The sequence below is a fragment of the Gopherus evgoodei genome, chromosome 19 (assembly GCF_007399415.2).
Source record: "Gopherus evgoodei ecotype Sinaloan lineage chromosome 19, rGopEvg1_v1.p, whole genome shotgun sequence".
Taxonomy (NCBI): Eukaryota; Metazoa; Chordata; order Testudines; family Testudinidae; genus Gopherus; species Gopherus evgoodei.
Genome location: NC_044340.1, coordinates 22,081,537 through 22,106,614, shown reverse-complemented (window position 1 = coordinate 22,106,614; position 25,078 = coordinate 22,081,537). Strand labels below are relative to the sequence as shown.

At 50.6% G+C, this 25,078-nt stretch overlaps 1 protein-coding gene across 6 annotated transcripts in view; it reads left to right on the top strand.

Annotated features, from left to right (window-relative positions):
* The window catches only part of BCL9L (BCL9 like), a 95,111-nt gene that overhangs the window by 45,582 nt on the left and 24,451 nt on the right, over window positions 1–25,078 (top strand). For 4 of the 6 annotated variants that reach the window (XM_030538159.1, XM_030538155.1, XM_030538156.1 and 1 more), the window contains one exon: window positions 21,284–21,662. In XM_030538159.1, coding sequence (XP_030394019.1) covers window positions 21,362–21,662 — 301 coding nt within the window. In that variant the 5' untranslated portion in view covers window positions 21,284–21,361. Of the gene's footprint in view, window positions 1–7,753; window positions 7,874–21,283; window positions 21,663–25,078 lie in introns of those variants that run through there. The other 2 variants (XM_030538157.1, XM_030538160.1) reach the window with 2 other exon arrangements.

The window sequence follows — 25,078 nt, the reverse complement described above, 5'->3', positions numbered from 1 at the left end:
GAAGTTCTAAGTACTCTGTATCTTATATAGTGCATCTTACACAGTATCCCAAAGGGCTTTGCTGAAGATGAGTAACTTCAGAGGAAGAGAGCAATTAAGAGGCAAAGGAGGAAAGTGATGTCTTCACCTGAGACTTGGCGTGACACAGGAGCTACTGTGGAGAAGGCTCTTGGACCGACAGGTGAAAAGCAGGGCGGAGAGGCAGGGATGTCAGACAAATCCACTTAGGCCGATAAACATAAGAAATCCAATTATCAACTTTGGTCTGGAAATGAATGAGAAGCCAGCAGAGCTCCTGAGCCAGAGCAGGAGGCTGATACCCAAAGGGGTATCTGAGCTAGTCCGAGTGAAGGGACAGTGGAGACAGGTTAGTGCTGTCACATTAGTGGGTGGCACTGGACTGTAGCTGCTGATGGTAGAGAGCCTGGTCACTTACCCTATGTGGGAGATGGAGGGGGGAGGTCCAGGCTGGAGGTGGAGATGGACACGCATCACAATGTCTAGCTACCCATTAACCCACTAGGCTTTCTACTGCACTATAGCTAGCATGGTGTGTACCAGTGCCTGTTCCTACCATGTTGGGATCCTGGGGTGTTAATGTCTGTACTCTAACTCACACAGGGCTGTGGTTGTGTCTCCTGTCTGCACTGCATGAAACATCCAGAGTGACTCGAGGAGGCCAAACCCAGCACATTTCAGTGATATGGACCAATGCAGGGTCTGGGAATCAGGACTCCTGTGTTCTTTTCCTAGCTCAGCTGCTGACTCACTATGTAACCATGGGCAAGTCACTTCCCCTTTCTGTGCGTTTGTCTGAAACCTGGGGATGTGCTTTCCTGCCCTCGCTGAAGGGGTTGAGAGGGTAGGTTAATGTTGGTTAAGGGCTTGGCCATGCAGGGGACAAACACCTAAAATCCTCCCTCACCCCAGAGGAGACTTTCCACTATATGAACTTAAAGGGCAGCAGCTGCTCCCTGGACCCTGCTCCGCTGCTTTTCTTTCCTGTCTGAGGTTGAGATTTGTGTCCTTGGAGCTTGCATGTGTGCCGTTTGGCAATTCCCAGCAGTTCCCTGGAGCCTTGGCTGGGCTGCAGGAAGCTGTAGTGTACTTCAGGCAACAATGTTGTGGTTTCTAAGGCCTGGCTTGTCCCCTCTCGTTGTCCCCATCTTTCTGCCATCTCAATCTTTCTTCTCCTTCCTCTTTTCCAGTTCAGAAGCAGTAATAAATTTTACTGACATCTCCCCTACTACGCGCCTGGTAATTGCTGCTGTGTGCCCCTCACTGTTTAACATGATGATTGTTTCCTCTTCCACGCACACCCCCTCCAGCCTCTGCTGCTTTATCTTTCTCCTAATTATGCAGTAGATCCTATACCAGCCAAAGTGGGAGCCAAATGTTCTCTTACAGTTGTACCGTGCTGGCAGCACAGAGTTGGGGAGAGGGGGAGTGAGAGTTGTTGTTTTTGTTTGTTTGTTTGGCTTCTGTGGCCAACTACCTTTGCCCCACGTTTGGAATCCTGCCTTGGAATATGCCTGTGGGGTGAAGGGAGAGCCTTGTACCTCCTGCCACCAATCCCCCTGACTTTAGAATAGCTCGTTATGTTGCTAGCCATGCTCTGCAGCTAGCATGCAATGGCTTAGAAAGCATAGCAAGGAACCATCCTGCTGCACTCTAGAAGCTTTGAATGCATCTGTCTCTATTCGGATGTGGCACTGGCTCCTGTAATAAATGATTGTGGAGGCAGTAGAAGCCAGGTTGTTCAGCAGCATGATGCATCTTCTCGAGATGGCTCGGTAACCTTTGGCAGCGGATTGCTGTGTCCTGTGTGGCTCTGACCACATCTAGATCTGTATGCAGGGCCGGGGAGGGGTACTCACTCTCTTCCTGTACCTGACCAGGGAGGAGGAGAGTGCATGGCAGGAGCAGTACACCCATTTGGTAACTCCCAGTGCCAGAAATCTGCCCACACTTGCCTGCCTTCCTGCAGTAGCCTAATTGTTCCTGCCAAAAGCAAGGAGACTTCCTGCAGTTCCCTGGGCATTGTTAACCCTCTGGTTACCAGCTGCAGAACCAGCAGTGTGATCCTGGGCAAGTGCAGAGTGGAAGATGTAGGGGGCAAATGGGGAGAGCTGCTGTTGCCCTTGGGCTAGTGGTGCAGCTTGGGAAGCAGGAGCCCCAATTCTAGTGCTTCCCCACAAACTTCTGTTGGTTGTTACCATTTCAGAAGATGGGTAGCAGATGCCTTTGTTGAAAATGTCATCCCAGCATCCCCCAAGGAGAGCTGTATCTGAGGGGATGTAAGCAGGGAGAAAGGGGTCCAGCTGAGTCCTACAGCCTCTCCCCAAACGAGAGCAGGGGGAGAGTATTCTGCATATTTCTAGGGTGCTGCTTCCTGTGGCATCTAGCCAAGGTGACTTGCTACTCTGGGGGCAGCCCCAGCCTGCACATCTGCACACACAGAAGGATCCAGGCCATCCATCCTCTGTTACTCTGGCACAGTGTCCGGGACAGGAAGTGCCTCTGGGTGTGGGGAGATATATTTGGGATGTTGGGGTGCTAATTCCAATGGCTTAGATACTGGCATGGAAACCATTTAAAGCAATCCCAGCTTGATCAAAGTGCCCTCCTCCTTCCTGTGCTGTAATGTGATTGTGAGCCCAGGAGCTGCTCTTGGGCTTCTCTGGTTTCTGACTTCTGTGGCTTTAAAGACAGCCCTGAAAGGAACAGACATGCTTCACCAATGCACTCGCACAGCATGGATACAGGCTTGCTGTCTGGATCGGGACATGGATAGAAACAGCATCGTGTGTGTGTGAAAGAGAGAGAGAGAGAGAGAGAGAGAGAGAGAGAGAGGAGTATAATGGATAGTGAATGTAAGGCAGTGCTGCTGAGTACTGGGCTGTGGGAACCCAGAATCCTGGGTTTTGTTCCCTGCTGTGGCTCATGTGCTATGGCTGTGTCTATGACAGCCATCTTCCCACTACCGGAGACCACCTGCAGGGGTCAAGACAGGATCTCTCCCACAATGTGTTCTGGGTTTTGTTTTCATTTTTTAATCTCCTTATGCAGAAGCATCCGGGATGTCTGTGGCTGGAGATAGAATATAGGAGGGGCGGGCACCGAGCATTCTCTGTCTCAGGTGCTTGGCTGGCAGGTTCTTGCTCACATGCACATGATCTACCCAATTGCCATATGTGGGGCTGGGAGGGAATTTTCCCCTAGGCCAGGTTGGCAGGGACCTTGTTGAGGGGTTTTTCAGCTTCCTCTTCACTGTGTGGGTGTAGGTCACTTACTAGGATTATCTGGGTGTATCTCAGTCATGTCCCTGCCATCGTGGGGGGCCTCCTGCACTGGTGCACTTCAGTCCCTCCTATTCGCTGCCTGTGGCATGTAATAGTCTAGTTTCTTGAGGGCTGTAATACCTTGGTCTCATTTCAGTTGTTGGGTTCAGTGTGCAGGTGCTGGTGGCCTGTGACGTACAGGAGGTCAGACTAGATGATCTGGTGGTCCCTCCTGACTCTTTATGCCTCAGGGAGGAAGGGTCGATGCTGGTGCCCCTACCCCCGCCCCCCACACGTTTTCTGGGCGAGGGGGGCTGCTCGAGGTGTTGCTGTTGTGTGTGTTAGCACAGGGTTTACTGTTTTTTTTTTTCTCTCATGCATGTTGATATATTGTGACTCCTCTATGAAGACTCTGTAGCTAAGGGTCTGGCTGAGTTTCAATTATAAACATTATAAATCCATTCAGAGTTGAAGCTTGGCACAAACTCTCAGGCCCAGAGGTGACTATTTTCCCCCTTCCAACTGCAGAGACTCAGCCCAGCTGAGGTGGGGGCTCAAGCTGCAGTCATCTCTTTGGAACACCCTGCTACCCTCAAGTCTGCATAGACCCAGGGCTTGTCTACATCAGAAAGTTGCAGCGCTGGTGAGGGAGTTACAGCGCTGCAACTTTGAAGGTGTACACATCTGCAGGGCATCACCAGCGCTGCAACTCCCTGTTTGCAGCGCTGGCCGTACTCCCGTTTTGTCTCGGGTGTAGAGGATCCAGCGCTGGTGATCCAGCGCTGGTAATCCAATGTAGACACTTACCAGCGCTTTTCTTGACTTCCGTGGAAGGAGGAAGCCTCTGGTAATCAAGCTGGTCTCCTTTCCCGGTTTGCTCTCTCGTTCCCGGAACCCCGAGCAAGCAGGTCTCCTTCCCTGCGGTTTGCAGGGTGGCTCCGGGAACGCGAGAGCAAACCGCGGCGAAGCTGGTCTCCTTTCCCGGTTTGCTCTCGCGTTCCCGGAACCCCGAGCAAGCAGGTCTCCTTCCCTGCGGTTTGCAGGGTGGCTCCGGGAACGCGAGAGCAAACCGCGGCGAAGCTGGTCTCCTTTCCCGGTTTGCTCTCGCGTTCCCGGAACCCCGAGCAAGCAAGTCTCCTTCCCTGCGGTTTGCAGGGTGGCTCCGGGAACGCGAGAGCAAACCGCGGCGAAGCTGGTCTCCTTTCCCGGTTTGCTCTCGCGTTCCCGGAACCCCCCTTGAAGCCGCCCAACAGCGCTGCAGTGTGGCCACATCTAACACCACTTGCAGCGCTGGTTGCTGTAAGTGTGGCCACTCTGCAGCGCTGGCTCTATACAGCTGTACTAATACAGCTGTAACAACCAGCGCTGCAAAATTTTAGATGTAGACATGGCCCCAGTCTCTGTCCTTGCTCACTCAATACCGACCTGTGATGTGGTACAACAGGACTTCCTGAGGGTCACATGAAGGCAGAGCCCTGTGCAATTGCCACAGCATTCCTTCTGTAACAGAATTGTGCTTCAGAATGGTGAGGGTTGGGGTGAAGAAAGGGAGGAGGTGCTGCACTAGTTGTTCCAGAATCCTGGGGGGAGTCTCTCTCCAGCTCTGAGTTGTGTTTATTTCACAGTGACTATCAGTAAGCTGCCATCCCAGTGCCAGATGCCCCAGTTCCCACTATGGACCTACGAAACAATGTCTAGCTTCCTACCCCACACGTTTTCAGTGCAGTAACAGGTCACTATGAAAATCAGTCACATGTTGAATGCAGAATGTATTAGGCAGAGTAAAATAAAGGGAAATGACCATCCTAGTGATCAGCCCCAACCTTTCTCTGAGTGTGGTTAACTCCCAGAGTTACTGCACTAAACATAATTGAAGCTGCCACAGAATTTTTGTCTGGCTGCACCATGGCTGCACAATCCAACCACCTGACCACAGAACACGGCCTGTTGGCTACAGGAGCCACTGCATACCTTGAAATGGGCCCCCAATGAGCGCTAAACACTCAAGGCTAGGGGCTCTGTGGTTGGAAAGCCAAGGGGTATCTGCATGCAGCCTGCTGCCTGTCTGCTGGATCTTGACAATCCTGCCTGCAGTCCCTACCCACAGAGGAATGATCAGCGATCCTAATGACTCTTTCCATTCTGTGACCTGGCTGAAGTGGTGACACTGAAACAACAATAACTCCTGTTGTTTGGAGCACCTTGCTTCCTGCCTGTGCGGTCCATACACTCCAGTATCACCTGGTCTCTCTGGTCCTTTCTTCTCTTTATGAGGTGAGTGTGCAGGTAGCTTCTATCAGGCTGACTGACTCAGCATCCCCACCTGCATCACCCACTAACTCCCAGGACTGGGCTGCTGTGCTGCTCCTGAGGGATTGGCTTAGTGATCTCTCTCTCACAAACACACACACGGGATTGGCTTAGTGATCTCTCTCTCTCTCTCATACATCACACACACGTGTGTCAGTGAAGGACTGGAAACGGCTTAAGAATACTCATACCTAGGGTTGCCAACCCTCTAGTATTGTCCTGGAGGATCCAGGAATTAAAGATTAATCTTTAATTAGAGATTGTTGTGGGATGAAACCTCCAGGAATACATCCAATCAAACTTGGCAACCGTACTCATATGCTCAAGAAACTCTTTCTCTCTCACCTCCTTGCCAGCTTTGTGGATGTTATAAATTAACAAGGCATCTTTTCCTTCTGTGCAGGAGTCTTTGTAGGGAGCACTAGGAAAAGTTGTTCATTGGGCCTGCCCCCTGAAAAGTAAGCTGTTGTGTGGCACCACTGTGCTGCTGTTAAATTTCTGCCATGCCTCACCCGAGCAGGGCTGCATTTCAGTGCTGGGGGAGTGATTCCTGTCGTTAGTCTGCTGTATCTCGTAGAGTGATTGGAGAATTAGGAAAATAGAGTACCTAAAGGGCTTGGAGACACTGGTCTTATGTGCTGTAGAAAAGCAGAATAACCTGAGACTTGGGCTAGTGCTGTGGAGTGTGTCTCATTTATGTGCACCCACCAGAATGGGAAATCCCGAGAAACTTCACGTGAAGGTGGGAGGAAGTCTTCTGGGACAGGAAGCACTGGGGGGCTGGTGGAGCTGATGCCCTTTCAGGATGCTAGGTGGGAAAAGCCCAAGTGATGTCCAAATCCTGCACAGCAGTGCAAAACCCAAACTCTGATACAGTGATGGAGGGGGGAATGCTCTGTGCCTGCTCATCCCACTCTAGGCTTTTCTTTCCCCTTCCCCTGTCTCTCCCACCCCCAATCCAGAGGCCCCTGTGCTGAAGTTTCGACACCCTCAGACTGTCCCAGCTCCTTCCGCTCTGGCGATCTCTTACAGGCAGCTGCCACTGCTTTGCTAGCAGAATTCTAGCTGCCTGCTCTGACGCTGCACTGTAAAAGGTGAAAGGTCGCCCACGGTGGAATTTCCTGCCAAGCAGATGTGTGGCTATTTCCCCTTTAACCTTAAACCCCAATGCGCCTTAGTCATGATTGCATGCAAATAAGAGCAAACGGGGGTGTGGGGAGCTGCCGGGAAAAGGAAGCGACCTCTGTCAAGGTTTAAATATAGAGCCAAAGCTTTTCGCTGCATGCCAGGCCTGTTATTTATAATCTTGGAGGAGTGTTTGGTGGCTTCTCATGTCTCATCTGAAGCCCAGGCTCATACAAGGCAGCACAGTTAGAAAGTGTGCAGAGTGAGAGCAGTACAGGGCAGCCACTCCTGCACTCCCAGCTGTCTCCATCATTTCCCTGCATGCCAGTGCCTCACATTAGTGGTAGTGTTATACAGATGTACGGCTCTGTGATTTAAGCTGCTCACTAGGGTATAAGTGGTCTAGCGCAAGTCCCCTGACGCTACTTAGAGATGATCATGCCCTTTATGCAAAGCTGTTGGGGCTCAGAGTGGGCCATCAGGTCAGAGTAGGGGAACCTAAATCTTTCCCAATCAGGAGTACTTTAGAGGCTACCCAGGAAAGTTAGGGCTGCAGCTGATGCGTGTGGTATGTAGAGAAGGGCCAGAGCACACTTACGTAATTCAAATTTCCCCCTGCCCTTGGGTAAAAATTAGTCTTGTTCATTTCCCTGTAAGGCTCCACAGAGCCAAACCTTTGCTGGTCCCTAATAAAGCAGAATGAACGCAGCAGCTACCGTGCTCTTTGATATGGCGATGCGGACTGTTTGGACTACAGGTCCCAGCATGCAACATGACTAGTTTACTGGATCTAGTTGGAGCATTGCACGATGGGAGTTGTAGTCCACATGGGTTGGACCCCTGTTCAAAGCAGGAGGTGATGGCAGTTTGAATGGTTTAGAGTCTCTGTTTCTGGGAGGATTTTATGCAGATTGTTGAGGAGCCTTCAACTGCTCTAGGATGGGGGAGTGCCTTGAGATTTCCCTGGCAGTTCACAGCAGAATTCTCCATGCACTGTTTATCTGAGTTGGCATCAACTGGGTTCCTGCCAGTGGCTCATAAGGGCTACATGGCTCTACTCGCCCATGCCATCTGCAGCACTTGTAGTAACTGCTCCCTGGAATGCTGCTGTTCACAGATTCAGGACTTGGGGCCAAGGGAAAGGGTCCAAATTGCAGGTAAAACCATTGCTGTGTGGTGTCAGAGTTGTCTGCCTTCCTGGAGCTGAGTAAGTTTGCCAGTTCTCAGTCCCAGCTGTTGTAAGGCCTGGGAGTTTAGCTGAATCCCCTGTGCAACTGTGACACCTAGTGGCACAAGATCATAGTCCACGGGCCAGGTTTAGAGACAGGCTACTCACCAAGACACCACTAAAAGTCTCCTCATTGCAATCTCTGGCGTGCTGAGGTTGGGTAGAGCTGGCTGACAGCTCGTCCATGTTGGGAGCTGAAGGAGAATTCCCTCAATTTGCTCCAAGTTTCTGGAGTGGCCTGTGGGTTTAGTCCCAAGAGGCACTGACCATCCTCACACAGGCAGATCCAAGAAGACAAAGTAGGCTACTCTGTGTGAGGGCCTCGCTTGCGTGGAATGTACCTTGAGTGCAGACAGGGAGTGTGAGTGGCCTGTCTGATCCCCTGGGCACAGAGTTCCCGATGGAACTGTATGCCACACCTGCGAAGGGAGAGTTTAGTCAAAGGGCAGGAGCCCCCTGGGCTTTTTTGCTTGCTGAGGTGTAAGTGGCCTGGCCTGCATTCCGTGACACTGTAATGCCCCATGGGTGAGCCCTGAGAATAATGAGCTTAGTAGCCTGCCCTGAGGCTGCTGACCCTTGGGAGGTGGGACTGTTGTGGGAGAGACTGACCTTAGTGTTAGAGCAGGGAGAAGCCCAGGGAAGGGAGTCTGGGTATTACGGGCCAGGCACTGACTTATCCCGTTCTCCTCTGTCCGAAGGGGATGATAGCTGCTTCCCTCATGAGTGCAGCCCCTTAAGACTCTCTGCTGTAAAGGAGCTACAAAAATGTAAAGTGTAATTGTTCCCTTCCTCTCTTGGGGCTGGGAGAAGTGATGTATATGCCCTTCAAGATTGTCTGTGCCCTGTGTGGGAGCCCTGCCCCAGGCACACTGGGCGGGAGACTAGGTGCTGGGAGCTCTGCATTTGATGTTACTAGGTAATACCTGAGCTAGTCTGTATCCCCCTGCCCCCAGGAGATGAGGCTGAGTCTCAAGTGAGTCACTGGCACTTGCGGACCAATCCCTTCCGGAACCCATTTGATTCTCAGGTAATGGAGTGATAGCAGCTAGCAGTGCCCTAGGCCCAGTGAAGCCCTCTGTGCCCAGGGGCCAGGCTGCCTGCAGGAGAGGGGTGCGGAGAGGAGGAACGTTAGAAGGAGACACTGAGGAAGCAAGTTCACTTATAAAGCAGCTGAGCCACTCCACTGGCGGCTGCTGCTGCTAGTGATTCAGTCAGAGCTGCCTCTAGGAGAAACTAGAGAGACCAGGTGGGTGAGGTAATATCTTTTATTGGGCCAACTTCTGTTGGTGAGAGAGACAAGCTTTCGAGCTTACACCGAGCTCTTTTTCAGGTCTGGGAAACATGAGTGTCATAGCAAATTACAAAGTGGAACAGATTGTTTAGCATTGTTTAGTAGTTAACACACATTTCAAGGGACCATTCAAGGTGAAGTGTCTGTACACTGGTTCCTCCCCGACCTCCCAAATCAGGTGAGCAGCCTGAGCTAAAATAGCATTAACCCTTGAGCTGCTGGTACGAAAAGATAGCTGTGGTGCTTGTGGTACGGACTGTTGGTGTTGTATTGTACAGAGGCCTGCTGTCTGAAATACCCAGGGACTCCTTTGGAAAGCCACATGGTTATGTAGGGCCTTCAGGGCATGGTGCCAGGTACCAATAGTTTTAGTTCAGCCTTTGGCATGGGGAGTGAAGTACTGGGTGGAGCGCCTCTTGAATGGGGAGCCAGGTGTGATCTTGGGGGGAGGGGGAAATTGGGGGCTGGGTACCATTTGTGAATTGGGGAGGGGGTGGATTTGCTGAGGGAAGGAGCCCTCAGGGATGATGGGGAGCCCAGCACTCCCTTCTGATGCAGTGCAGACACCTGCTGGGCACCACAGGCCAGCACTGTCTTGGCAACACATGGCCTGACCCAACCTCGAGCAGCTGGACTGGGAGGGCCTCTTCATCACCATCTTTCTCATCCCCTCCTTGGCAGTGCATAGCCTTGTCACAAAATGTCCAGTCCTTTCCCCATTCCTTGCCAGGTACTAAGGGGCTTGGGCTGCCTGCAGGTGAGGAGTGTAGCACTGTGGCACATTCAGTCATTGCCATCTCTGCTGAAAAGGATCAATTAGTGCCAAGTGTAGTGCTGTGTGACAAAGTCCACTCACTGGAGCACACCTCCTGCTGTCCATTACAGGGATTAGCTCTGCCAGCCGGTGTGCCCCCTCCAGGCAGTGCCTCTCCTGTCATTGTCTCCACTTGGACACCAGTCTCAGTTCAGTTACTGCAGCATTCTCTTCATGATTTGGCCCTCCGGCTGTATCACCATCCATTTCTTCACACTTCTGGGGGGCGGGAGGGAGAAGTATCTTAGTTCAACCATCCAGCCACTTCTCCAGTGGCAGGTGCGAGGTGACCTGAGCCCATTCAGTACTCTGGGTCCTAACTGAGGGACCCTGTAGATAGCAGCCTCCTGCTGCATCTCCTTAACTTCACTCAATGCTGCTTCTGTTCCCTGGGCCACTTCTCTGTAACTTCAGCACCTTCTTCACCCTCTTCTCAGGGCTTTCAGTCAGCCAGAAGCTCCCTCCTGCTCCCTCAGTCCCTGCCAGCAACTGCTCTGTCCAAGGTGCTACCCTTCCTGTAGCCCATTAGGAACACAGTCCTTACTCCTTAGGCTCCCTGCAGCAGCTGACTGTCTCTGTCCCTGCAGCTCTCTTTTATGTGAGCCTGCCCGGCCCTGATTGACTGCTCTGTGCAGCTTCTCTCCAATTGGCTGATCCTTGCACAGCATCCCAAGGCTGCTTTTAACCCCTTCCTTTTCTGGTGTGGGGTGAGCATCTCATCACATGATGTGTTTGAACAGAGGCCACCAAATAGTCATGAAATGGGAATGGCTTCCATTCTCCTACTGGGTTTAGATTTAGAGGCTCCACAGCCCAGGAACTGCTCTTCTCAGCAGCCCTTCCTGCTCTCCTGCTGGAATTTCTTCCCCCAAAGACAAATCCTTTGGCTCTGCCAGCTGCAACTGGTAAATGTGACTAAAAGCACCTGTGCTACTCTCTTTCAGGATGGGAGCACTCATGCTTTCAAGGGCCAATGCACAATGCGCATGTAGAAAGAAAATTGCTGCCACAGAAAGGGACAGTTGTTATGGTGTTAAAGCAACAGGTAGGGACTTGGCAATATTAGTGGCCTACCAGCACTCATGCTTGGATCCTGATCCAGGTAAATGTGGGTCTGCAGCCTGCTCCTGATGCCTGTCCTCTGCATCTCTCCTGCCTGTGGCCCCCCTCACTGGCCACTCCCTGGAGTCCCAGATCATAGTATTTTGTTTAATCCTGAAGGATGCCAAAGTGTTTCATAAACTCTATATGCAGCCCTGCTGAAATACTCTCCACCCCAGAGGTGGGTGCATCAGGCATGTGCACTGCACACTGACCAAGCCCAGCCTTCTCTCCCATAGCAGCTATGGGAGAGCAATGATGAGCTGGGGTTTCAAGGTCTTGCCCTGCACCTGTGGGATGGTTAGAGTGGTGGGGGTCAGAGGTCCACACCAAGAGCAAAAGCCAGAGGCTGCAGAATTCCACAGCCGGTTACTGCTCCAGCAGCAGCAATGACATCAGTACACAAGCATGGTGAGAATAGCGTAAGGGGATCCTGTTATCTTATGTAGTGGCTGGGCCAAGGGGGGCTGGACTGCAGAGCTGCACCAGGGCTGGCAGCCTCACTTGGGAGAGCGGTTCAGATAGGGAATCTGCAGTTTTCCCCTTACATGCTGCAGTCCAGATCTCACCAATGCTCTTGCCCCCACTAAAGAGCTACATGTCATGGCAACTGAGGGATTCCCCAGGAATTGTCTAGGTAACAAAGAATGAGGAGTAGGCTGAGGTCCTGGGATCTTTTGGGTAGCAGAATAGGGTGCTGGGGGCAGGACAAGGTCTCAGGAGATTCTGGGTAACAGGATCTAGGGCTGTTCCTTGGGCACTTGGGGAGGGACATTAATGTTCATGAATATCTCCCCTACCAGGACCTGCTCTGCCTGAGTCCAGCTGTGCTGGGGCTCTGTTCTCTGCGAGGCCCAGCTCCGACTGAGCAGTGCCAGTACCTCCCCTTGTAATGTAAGAGTTCTGAGATGTTTACCAGATGTGGGTATGGGCAGCTGGCTCCCAACAGCAGCTTGTGATTCTGGCCTGTTCTCTCACACAGTGCGGGAGAGCTCCTGCCTCAATGGAAATCAAAGCTCCCCAGGCCTGAATAGCCAGCAAGTGTCTAGATATTCGTGGCTTTTTTGCCTGAGCTCTGGATCACTGCACCAGGGTGCAAATAAGTGATGGTCACATTAACACCACCCTATACCGAAAACCTACCGACCGCTATGCCTACCTTCATGCCTCCAGCTTCCATCCCGGGCACATCACATGATCCATTGTCTACAGCCAAGCACTGAGGTACAACCGCATCTGCTCTAACCCCTCAGACAGAGACCAACACCTACAAAATCTCCACCAAGCATTCTCCAATCTACAATACCCGCACGAGGAAATAAGGAAACAGATCAACAGAGCCAGTCGTGTACCCTGAAGCCTCCTACTGCAAGACAAACCCAAGAAAGAAACCAACAGGACTCCACTGGCCATCACAGTCCCCAGCTAAAACCCCTCCAACGCATCATCAGGGATCTACAACCCATCCTGGACAATGATCCCACACTTTCACAGGCCTTGGGTGGCAGGCCAGTCCTCGCCCACAGACAACCTGCCAACCTGAAACATATTCTCACCAGTAACTGCACACCGCACCATAGTAACTCTAGCTCAGGAACCAATCCATGCAACAAACCTCAATGCCAACTCTGCCCACATATCTACACCAGCGACACCATCACAGGACCTGACCAGATCAGTCACACCATCACCGGTTCATTCACCTGCACGTCCACCAATGTAATATACGCCATCATATGCCAGCAATGCCCCTCTGCTATGTACATCGGTCAATCTGGACAGTCTCTACGGAAAAGGATAAACGGACACAAATCAGATATTAGAAATGGCAATATACAAAAACTTGTAGGAGAACACTTCAACCTCCCTGGCCACACTATAGCAGATCTTAAGGTGGCTATCCTGCAGCAAAAAAAATTCAGGACCAGACTTCAAAGAGAAACTGCTGAGCTTCAGTTCATCTGCAATTTTGACACCATCAGCTCAGGATTAAACAAAGACTGTGAATGGCTTGCCAGCTACAAAACCAGTTTCTCCTCCCTTGGTCTTCACACCTCAACTGCTAGAACAGGGCCTCATCCTCCCTGATTGAACTAACCTCGTTATCTCTAGCTTGCTTGCATATATATACCTGCCCCTGGAAATTTCCACTACATGCATCCGACGAAGTGGGTATTCACCCACGAAAGCTCATGCTCCAAAACGTCTGTTAGTCTATAAGGTGCCACAGGATTCTGTGTCAGAACAGCTGTTTTGGGGTCAAAAAGCTGAAGTTTTCAATTCTGGTCTCTCTTTCTCTGGTCAGAAGTGACTAGAGAGCCCTGGACCTCAGAAACGTTCCTGTTGAAAACTTTGGTGAAATCAGTAAGTCTCAATAAAACATTTTGGTGTCCACAAAACAGCATATTTCAACAAAACTACATCACTGAAAATATTCCGACCATCGCTACTCTTGACCTCTAGGATTTTTCATATGAGATGTTATTGGCCAGTACTAATGACTCCCAACGGAGATCTGTAGGCAGGGGGTCCTGTTGTCTGGTGGGGAGCAGTCTTTGGGGTCATTTATTTTGCTGATCCATGAAGGGTGCTTAATGGGCTTTCTGTGGAAAACAATGGTTCTGGGCCCCTTGTTTCAAAGTGAGGACTTCCTGGTTGAAGGTTTGGGAGTATCCATGAGGTACTTCAGATCAGGGCTTCTTGTGGCATGATGGGGGCAGTTTAGCAGCATGTGAGAGAGTGGGTATTTGCAGTAGGAACCTGTCTGTTACCAGGAGGACTGGCTGGAGGAGAGGGGCAGGGATGAATATTTCTGCTTGCTGCATTGCTTTGTCATGCCCCATCTCTCCATGTATCAGAGGGTAGCCGTGTTAGTCTGTATCTACAAAAACAACTAGGAGTCCGGTAACACCTTAAAGACTAACAGATTTCCATGCATCTGAAGAAGTGAGGTGTTTGTTTGTTTTTTTACCCACAAAAGCTTATGCCCAAATAAATCTTAGTCTTTAAGATGCCAACGGACTCCTTGTTATCTTTCCACGTGTCCACTCATTGGGCACTTGCATTCTATGGGGCATGACAGCACAGCACATGGAGAGCCCAATTCTGGTTTCACCTGTGCCCATGTAACTCCAGATTTACTCTGCCCTGTTATGACCTCTTGACCAAGTGTCTCCTTGCTGACGAGTAGAGAGGTGTCACTGACATGGTCAGTCTCCTTCGTTCTCTAATTGTCTTAATTTTTGGTTTTCCCTGCTTCCTTTCTTGCTGTTGCTCTGTCAGTGCACCGTACGCTCCCCTCTTGCTGGCTGGTGTGACTGAAGGATTGCACTGCAGTGGTATCAGTCTGCACTGAAGTGTGGAAGTAGCAGGGCAGGCGGATTGGCTGCTGGGTGGCTTCCTTGCTGCTTCTGGAGGTGGGGGGCGGGGGAGCCTCCGTGTTCTTGTGGCTGCGTCAGGAATCTGTGTTATCGTCCTTTCAGTATGAGCAGGAGTATGATTCACCAGAAACTCCTCCGAGAACGCGCCAGGGTTTCAAGTTGCTTGAAATATCAGCTAGCAATTCCGGGACTGTGAGTGTGTCAGGTTCAATCCTCAGCCTGGAGTTTCCTCCTCCTCCATCGATCAGACTGAGACTGCAAGAGACTTATTGAAACCAGCTTTTAGGTTTTTTTTTTGTTTTTTCCTGTCTAAAGGTCTTTTGATTTAGGTCTGCGGCTTGTTGAATGTGCAGAGCACCAAATACTTGCCTGTAATGTTTTGCAGCTATCTACAAAGGGCTGTAGAGGCATTTATTAAACTTCACTTATTCCTTAGCGCACTAGGTTATCCTCTCCATTTACTGATGGCGACACTGAGGCACATAGACATGAAGTGTCTTGGTCAAGGTCGCTCAACGAGACAGTGGCAGAGCAAGGAATAGAACCCAGTAGTCCTGGCTCCTTGTTTTAACAACTAGGAATCAAAAGTTGCTGCTGTCTTTAAAGCTGCCAGGTAAGGGTAAGGTTTCTGCTAAACCCGCTGTCTTGTCACTAATTGTCAAGGAGCCACATTTCTATGCAGCCTCATTCTCTTTGATGTGTCCTTTCCAGGGATATTTTGGGTCATTTTTCACCCTGGGTCCATGTAGGTGCTTCTCAATGGATTTTCCATGGTCCGGATGTTTAACATGTCTGCTGGACAATTTCCCTAAACCCTTCAGCTGCCTCTTCACCCAGAAATCCATCATCTCCCTGCAGAGACTGATGGGGGAAGCGGCTTATCTCTCTCTGTATCTTCAACACGATGCAACTGTTGCTACTGCCAAAGGCACTGTAAAAACTTGCAGACAGTCACTTCTGGCTGCAATCCTGTTGGATCTCACAAACTAAGGGAGGCCAGACTTCATTAGAGTGTGAGTAGGAGAACCTCCCCAGAGAAACTTCGGATTAACAGAGGGGCTTGAGTCAGGATTGGGGATTGGCAGTGTTGAGGGAAGGAGGAGCCATGGCCTGAAATAACAGGGGGTGCTGACTGGTATCAAGGAGCACTGACAAAGCAGTGTGTGTGGAGCCCAGGGCTGGAATTGGTAGGGGTCTGCTGGTCAAGATTGAGGAGGCATCAGAGAGCTGTGTGTGGCTATCTGCACTGTGTTTAGCTCAGGGAAATGGTGATTACCTTTCATGAGCACCAAACTCACCTGATTCTGTAACAGAAGGGGGGAGGGAACTGAGGCAAATGCCTGATCTAAAGAGAAATCTTTTGAAGCCATGGCTTGACTAGGCAAATGAGGGCAGCTCACTGGCAATGGTGGTCACTAGGCTCCCTAGGGTTGTTCCATCTTAGTCTACACTAATGCTAACACGTGTTAGCTAACACATTTTTACATTTTGACTTATTTTCCAAGTCCAGGCATGGCTTGGAAGGGGCTTTGCTAATTGCCGTAGAATGGAGCTAGGCTGGGAGGAACCAGGACTCTGCTCTGGAGAATCCCTTGCAGTGGGGAACTTTTATTTACAGGGCACCTCATATCCAAATGCCTCCCAATGCCGGTGAGATCTGAGAGAACCCAGCCCCAAAGGCAGCATGGCCTAATAAACAGCAGAAAACAGAGTCCTCTCTAACTTCTCTGCCAAACACAGCAGATAGGGCCCCTTCCAAGCACACAGTCCAAGCTATGGGAGACTTGGAAGGAAACCATGGCTACTGCTCAGACAATTTCCGTGTCTTAGTATGATATGGACACAGTGTCTGTGGGGAATGTCTTTGTCTGTGCCTGGCTGAGGGGCCTGGTATGTGGATCTCTGTTGTGCATGCAGGATGTAAACAGTTTTTGTTAACTTTTTAATTTAAACATTACCTTTCTCCTTCGCTATTTTAATGATTTATTATTGCTAAAAGGGCTGTCTGTATAGCAGGTTCACTGCATCAGCCACAGAAGCCCTGTAACCACCATGATGGTGCTGTGTCCCACTTTTGTCTGTGCTTGGCAGAGCTGACTCTTGCCCAGACCATGAGCACTCTGTCCTGGTGCTGTGCAGTTCAGAGGGGCAGCCAGAAGGTTAATGACTGAAGTGAGAACAGTAGGCATTTCTCTAGTCAGCTGTGCCCTTGAGCTGGCAGCACAGGCCCCAGCCCCTATGGAGCCTGTCAGCAGAATCCATAGTGATCAAGGCAGTCTGCTCACTGGTTTTGTCACCCATGGACAATGGAAATGTTCCAAGCATTGGGACTTATGAGAGAATCTCTGAAACCAGTTTTAAGTGTTCCTTGTCTTGTTTCTAGAGACTTTCAGGCCTGCTTGGATGGGATGGCTGGTGGGTCTCAAGCACCTAGACTCTCTAGAACCCATGGGTTTGAGTTCTAGCAAGGCTGTCTCAGACCCTAATCCCCTCCACCCAGTACTAGCAGCTTAGTGGGTATGTGTGATTTGTGTACTCAGCCTTAAACCCAAAGGCCTCTTGTCTGCCCTGGATGGCCATTAAGTGTCACCAAGCCTAGGCACATTTCCTAGGGGTAGGAGTTTACACTCCAGTCCTTGGCCATGATTCCCCCCATCACTGATGCATACAGTACTGTGCCCTCCCACCTCCCTGAACTGGCAGCATCCTGGTGCTGCTGGGTGTGCTTGGTGAAGCACTTTGAGATCCATTTCAATTTGGTGCTGTGTCTATGTGAAACTTTGGACACCCTGCTGATCTCAAAGCATCCTGCATGCTGTGCACAAGGGGATGGCTACTGAGAGGAAGGATGACATCATCTCTCTGCCTCCCAGTAGAGCCCCAGCCTCAAGTCAAGTGTGTGACCCTCAGGGCCTTAGTGCAATGTGCTGCATAGACTGCTGGCTTCTCTGGGATCTCACAGCAGCAGGAGCTACTGCAGGGCTTGCTTTCTGGAATGCCGTGTGGTAGCAACAGCGGCTTCCAGAGGGGCTGAGGGCTCCCTGCAGGCAGCCTGTGTGCTTATGCTGCAGTTTGCACCATATGGACCTTCTCCTCTTCGCTCATCCTCCCAGTGTCTCCTTCTCTGTTTGCTCCCCTCCCCCTGCAAGCAGTTAGATAGAGCAATTGGCCAGGCATTGGGACAGCAGCACTGACATAAATCTCTCCTGGTGTGGAATGAGGGGTATAAATATCCAGAGAGTGATGTGATCTTTCCAGCTGCTATTAATAGGTCCCTAGAGAGAGAGAGCAAGCAAGCGAGACTGGCTGACACTTAAAGGGCTAGCTACTCCCTTATGTGCTGTGAAAATTAATCAGCACCATGGCTCACCATCTTCCTCTAGGCTAAAGCAGAGCCCTCTGCTAGATGTGTGGGGATAAGGAGGAGGAGGGAGCTGCTAATGATTTCCTAGTTAGGAAGCAGTGATAGGCCAAATGGTGCGGGAGAGATCTCACTTTACTAACTAGAAATGCTGGGGCGGGCTGTGTGGCAGCACTGCACTTGCAGGCCTCTGAGTCCCATCTGCTTTGGTCTCTCACCCATTAGCAAGGCAGGTGCTATCATCCCACATTTTACAGATGGGGAAACTGAGGTACAACACTGTGAAGGGACTTGCAGAGGTTATGGGGGAACTGGTGGCTGGTTGCCTGTTTGGGTCCCGGCTGACCTGACACTGAGGCTGTTGCTGTCTCTTGGACAGCACAGAGCAGCAGGCAGACTGGCTGCTCTGCTGCATCTTGTTCAAGGTCCAACATCGTGCTGCAGTGGAGTGGGACTTGGCTTTTCCCCCATTGCGTGTCCCCGGGTCCACTCTGAGCAGGTCAGAAAGGGCATCCATCCCACTGCTGGGTTGATTCAGTTCTATTTAGAGCCCTGGGGTTTGGATTGGTGCCCAGTGCTTCTGGTCCCTGGCTGGCAGAAATAGCTGTGTTCAGTGTATGGGTAGGGCAGCCCGGCATCATGCAGCAGAGTCCAGGCAGAAGGGCTGGTACCCTGTGTGTGGTGTGGTGTGGGGTGATCTCTCTGCCTGTGCACGGGAGGAGGCTCCTTTGTGGGCAGGGTGGTTTCTATAGGGTAGAGAGTTAAACAGAGCTGAACAAGCAGAGAACAACACAGCAGCTTCCACGACAGCTGGCTGGAGGCTTCCCCCAGGAAGTAAAAAGCGAGTGAAGGGGAATGTCCGTATCTTTAGGGCCAACACAGCAGAGGGACATGGGGTGTGTCTCTGGAAGATCCTGGCACAGTATGCAGGGTACTTCTCATGGAGAGTTTGGATACACTGCCTTTTTCCTTTCTCAAGTGCAGAAGCCATCTCACATTGCTGGTGGTTTGTCAGGAGCACAGGGCAGGAGAAGACACCGCTCCCCTTGACTTGCTTCCCTTGCCTCTGCCGGGTGACTCTGAGTGCACTTCCCTCTTCCTCTCCTCCCATTGTGGTACTGCATTTACTCTGGGCTCACTGGGGTTATTGCTCCCTGCTAAAGTGAGCCACTGTTTGTTGCATGCAGGGAACAGTGACCAGCCATGAAGGATGCAGGCTGCAGCTGCCCAGGCAGCCCGTTGAATTATGAGTGGTGCTGCATGGCTCCCCAGAGCAGATAATGGACCCAGCAAATACCTAGCACCTCATTCCAGTCACCGCAAGACTCCTTATCCCAGCATTCAGGGCAGAGACACGGGAGAGCCCTAGTGAAGGGGTGAGGGTGTGGGTGGAAGAGTCCCATGTTAAGTCAAATAGATGCTGAAGAAAGGCTGAATCTGTATTTCCTGAACAAACCGCGCACACGCCACTGCCCAGCCTCCCATATGTGCCCTTTGCTCCCGTCTTCCCTCTGGGCACCCTGTGCGGCTATCTAGAGAACTGTGACCAAGGTGTGGTATGGTGAAGACCTCACCTCATTATCCCTGGCAGCACCATGCTGCATCACAACATCCAGCTGGAAGATCTGGAGCTTTCCCCATCCATCAAGCATTTCTGTCTCAGGCCGCTGTAGCAAGTGCTAAAGCTACGTCTTTGCCCCCTACAAGAGCAGTGACTGTTGCTTGGCTGGCAGGTTCCTCTGCCTGCTCTCACTTCTGCCTCTCTATCTCTCTGCCCCCCACCTCCTCCATCCCCTTCTTCCCTCAGCCTTGTTCATTAATTCCTGCTCAGAACAGCTCCCTCTCACCTCCTGCTCCCTCTCCCTCCCTGGATTTCTCCCCTACTGCGTTCCTCCCCTCAGTAGGCTGGGTTGTCCCCTCTTGTCCATCAGGTTGAACCACATGCTGACTGCTAGGCACCATGTCTCATGTGTTTTGCAAAGCACCAGCAAGGCTCTTTCAGTACTAGTAACAACTGGGGCTGGCTGAGAAATGGGCAGTAGGATTTGGGGTGCTAAGGCCTCTGTATTTTTGTTCACTGTACAAATTTGTTCTGTACTCTGGCAAACACCTGCAAAATCTTAGAAACATAGGACTGACTAAGGCAGGAATAAGTATTATGTAGACCATCCCTGACTGGTGTTTGTCTAACCTGCTCTTAAAAACCTCCAATGACAGAGATTGCACAGTCTCTCTAGGTAACTTGTTACAATGCTTAACCACCCTGACAGAAAGTTTTTCCTAATGTCTAACCTAAATCTCCCTTGATGTACTTTAAGCCCATTGCTTCTTGTTCTGTCCTCAGTGGTTAAGGAGAACAATTTATCACCCTGTTCTTTATAACAACCTGTTACCTACTTGAAGACTGTAATCATGTCCCCCCTCCATCAGTCTTTTCTCTTCTCCAGACTAAATAAAGCATTTAGGTTTTGTTTTCTTTTTCCCCCCCCTCCCAATCCTTCCTTGTAGGGCATGTTTTCTAGAGACCTTGAATCATTTTTGTTGCTCTCCTCTGGACTTTCTCCAGTTTGTTCACATCTGTCTGAAAGTGTGGAAGAATTGTGCTGGATGTCCTTCCATTCAAGAGAGGACAAGCTTTGAGTGAAAATAGCCCCATTTTACTCATACCATATTGAATTGGGGGTGTGTGGTGTGTGCATGTTTTTGTGGACATGCCTCTACTTGGTGGAATTGCTTCTCTGTGTGTCATAGATCTTATACTGCTTCTAGCAAAGGAGGCTTCTCCTTTAGCTCCAGTGGTCAGGGCCTGATTTTTGCCTTTGGGAAGTCTGGTTCTATCCTGCTGCCACCCTGAAGTTCCACACAGCCAGATATGCAGCACAGTGACAGTTGTGATCTCCTGGGTCCCCAATGTAGCATTTAAATATGCAGCTTAGAAAATATTACTGTGTGAAGAATCCCATTATTCCTGGCTAAAAGGCCTGCAAAGCTTATTTTTTGGGGAGGTGGTGTCAATGTAGAATTTTGTGTCCATCCTTAGCAATGTGTAATGTGCCAGGACTACTGAACTGGGCATGCTGGGCTTTGCTAATAGTTAGAACCCTGCAAATCTGCGGGGATGAGGATATCCATGGACCATGTTTGTGGATTGCAGATCAGATACGGATACAAACTTTGTATCCACACATGACTCTACTCATAGTGGTAGGTGTGGGTTGCAGGCATTTTCAGTTGGGACAGGCACAAGGGGTGCAAGCACCCTTGATGGAGGGAGGGAAGGAGGCATTTGGGCTGTGGGCACCCTGGATGGCTTGTGGGGAGGCCTACAGGCACTCCTGGTGGGGGAGGCATGTAGGGCACAGAGGTTTATTGATTGCTTTCTCTTTTTGCAGGTGTTTTGACCAAAGGGAAGCAGCAGCAGGGACTTGGAGCTCCCTCCACTGTCGCTGCCAGAAGTTTTAGCCAATCAAATGCACCCTGACAATAAACTGACCAATCATGGAAAGACAGGTAACAGCGGCACCCAGTCTCAGCACCATAATGTGAGCCAAGGACCCACTTGCAACCTGGGGTCTAAGGGCGTGGGGGCGGGAAATCATGGCAGCAAAGCCAATCAGATTTCTCCTGGCAACTCTGGACTGAAAAACAGCCAGAACGCTGTTCCAAACTTTGGGTCCTTGAAGGGCAAAGTGAAACGGGAACGAAGCATCTCGGTGGACTCAGGAGAGCAGCGGGAAGCCAGCACCCCCTCACTGGACACAGAATCGAAAGGTAATGCTAAAAAACCTTTGCCTTGGAGAGACTTTCTCTGAACTGTCCCTCACATCCTAGTGGGAACTGGGTGTGGAGCAGCTAAGAGCCTTCCCTGCAGCCTGTGATCCTGCAGTGTCCCTGCTGGGCTAGCTAGGAGCTCCCCTACTCAGCCTGTGCTCCTGCACCCTTGGGCTGCCCTCTCCCTGCAGGTGATGCTGGGATTGGAATAACTGTGAGCTCACTCATGGCCTGTGTTCCTACACTACTCCTCACAGCACCTTCTGCTGGGGAATGCTTGGATTGCACTGGTTGGGTGCGTCACCCCAGACACCTTATATACCCCATACTGGGCTCCGTTTTGCACTTGCTTCTAGGGCCCTAGTGAGCTGCAGCATGTCATTAGGAGTTGTGGTGAAAATCCCCTAATAGTGCAGATTCCAAGCACAGACCTGAGACAAGTTTTGTTAATTGTTTAATTGCTGTTGCCAAAGATCTGACTTTTTGTGGTGTCCTTGCATCTGTTTTGTTTCTGCCCAGCCGTGGTTAGAGGGAGTTGGTGTGAGGGTCGCTGGTTGAAGAGTTAGTGGTTTTGTTTGCAATGGATGACTTTTGAGTTAAATCACATGGATTCTGGAAAGGGGCTGAGTCAGCACTTCCTGACCGTTGGCTTCCCCATTCTAACCAGCCTCCCACAGCTTGTTGGGCCCTGCAGAACACTGTGCCAAAGGGCTGCATGTGGCACTCGCAACAGCAGACCTGGGGGCATTTTGCCAGTGAGTTGCAAAGTAAGAACCTCAGGAAGTATCCTTGGTTCCTCTTAGGGGCCATCTTTACACGGTTGCCTGGAGCTTCTCTTTCCAGGAGTAGCACTGCTGCTCTGGCCCATATTCCAGCACGTCTCATGATCAAAGATCTGTTTAGCCTTCTATAGGAACATAGAAACTGGCAGGCTGGCTTGGACCAGAGCTGCATCCAGCCCAGTGTCTTGTCCCTGACCATGGCCAGTGCTAGCTGCATCAGAGGAAAGTGCAAGAAACACCATTATAGACTGTGTCCTACTTAAAAGGAAGGCTTCTTCCTCAGTGACAGTGGGAGGTTGGCTAATGCCCTGGAATGTGAGAGTCCATAGCCCTGGTTAATGGGATGGGGATGTTCTCATTATCCATGTAAATGTTCAATCTTTTATTGAATCCAACTATGCTTTTAGCTCAGTGTACTGAAGCATTGATTTGAACAGGTGATTTATTAAAATAACTCAGTCCAGAATGTCTGAATCTCCTATCTAAGTTCCTTGGCCTCCCAATTCAGCTACAGCTCACTGATGTCTATCCTGAATCTGGCCTCTGAACACTGTTTTGTGTAAGAGGCTCAATGAGGGAGTGATGTCTTGGGGGTTATAGCAGAGGACTGGAAGTCACCACTCCTGGGTTCTATTCCTGGCTCTGACGCTGATATCCTGTGTGACTTTAGGCAAGTCTTTCCCCCATATCTGAGCCTCAGTCCATCCCTCTGTGTAATGGGGAGGGGACAATACCTAGTCTTGCAAAGTCCTTTGAGATCTTCAGGTGACAAGTGTAATAAAATGGCAGGGTATTATGGCACCAATCCCTCAAATGGCCCTAAACCTCCCTTCCATTTTCACCCCTGGAAATCTCTGTGCTGCAACCTTGGGCTTAGTGCCAAAGCCTTCCATCACTTGCAGCAGGAGCCAGGTAGCATTTGAGTATATGTAGGGCCCTACCAAATTCACGGTCTGTTTTGGTCAATTTCACAGTCATAGGATTTTAAAATCATAAATTTCACAGTGTTGTAGGGGTCCTAACCCAAAATGGAGGGAGGGGTGTGTGTGTGTGTGTCGCAAAGTTATTGTAGGGGTGTGTGGTTTTGCTACCTATATTTCTGCGCTGCTGCTGGTGGCATTGCCTTCAGAGCTGAGCAACTGGAGAGTGGTGGCAGCTGGCTGGGAGCCCACTCTGAAGGCAGCACCACTATCAGCAGCAGCACAGAAGTAAGCCTGGTATGGAATTGCCACCTTACTTCTGCACTCCTGCCTGCAGAGCTGGGCCTTCAGTCAGCAGCTGCCATTCTCCAGCCACCCAACTCTGAAGGCAGCAGCACAGAAGAATGGGTGGCGTGGTATGGTATTGCCACCTTTACTTCTGCACTACTGCTGGCAGGAAGCTGCCTTCAGAGCTGGTCACCCGGCCAACAGCCGCTGCGCTCTGGCCGCCCAGTTCTGAAGGCAGCGCAGAAGTAAGGGTGGCAATATCGTGACCCCCCTGCAACTCCCTTTTAGGTCAGACCCTCAATTTGAGAAACATTGGTCTCCCCTGTGAAATCTGTATAGTATAGGGTAAAAGCACACAAAAGATCAGATTTCACTGGGGCAGACCAGATTTCACGGCCCGTGACACGTTTTTCATGACCGTGAATTTGGTAGGGCCCTAGATATATGGATTCCTTTCAAAGAACAATAAAGTATCTCGTATTCCAAGCTGCTTGTGTTTATAGAGCTGCAGCCTGAGATTCATCCTCTGAGGCAGTTGGCGAGGATGCTTACTAGCAAAGATATGTACAGAGCTCTCTCTCCTGGTCACACGCCACGGATGGGCTGATGTGAATACAAGGCTCCACCCCCCACCTCCATCCCCCTCCAAAAAAACCCATACACACTGCATTGGCAATGCTGATCCTTACTGTATGTTACTCTTTCCTCCTGCCTGTTGGGTGGTCTTGGACACCTGTGGAACTGATTTCTGGGAATGCTGTGAAGGCCAAAAGTATAACTGGGTTAAAAAAAAAAGAATCAGATAAGTTCATGGAGAATAGATCCAAAACTGGCTATTAGCCAAGATGGTCAGGGTAACAACCTCACACTCTGGGTATCCCTAACTCTCTGACTCCCAGAAGCTGAGACTGGACGACAGGGGGATGGATCATTTGATAATTTCCTATTCTGTTCATTCTGTGCCTCTGAAGCACCTGGCACTAGCCATTGTCAGATTACAGGATGCTGGGCTAGATGAACTTGGTCTGACCCAGAGTGGCCGTTCTTATGTTCTGATGATGGTGAGACGAACTCCTGCCTTTTGCCTTGTTGAGACCCCATTGAATCCATGGGGCAGGAAGCCATCTCTGGGGCAAAAGCTACATCCCTGCACCAATGCAGCATGTACCTGTTGCTTTGGCCTAGCTGAGCTTCTATGGTTGTTTTTTTGCAATCATGTCCCTGCTGCGCCCCCGCCCTTCCCCTTTAATTCTGCTCTGATTGGAACTAGTTGCCATTTTCTGGGGGCAGGAAGGGGTTGTTAGTAATTTTTCTTGTATGAAAACCAGTGGTGCATCTCTCCCTGCCAGTCACCATCCACAGCTGCAGAGTCAGGCCTCTGGGGAGAGAGTCTAAATGCTGAGGCCAAGATGTCAAGGGAGAGTGC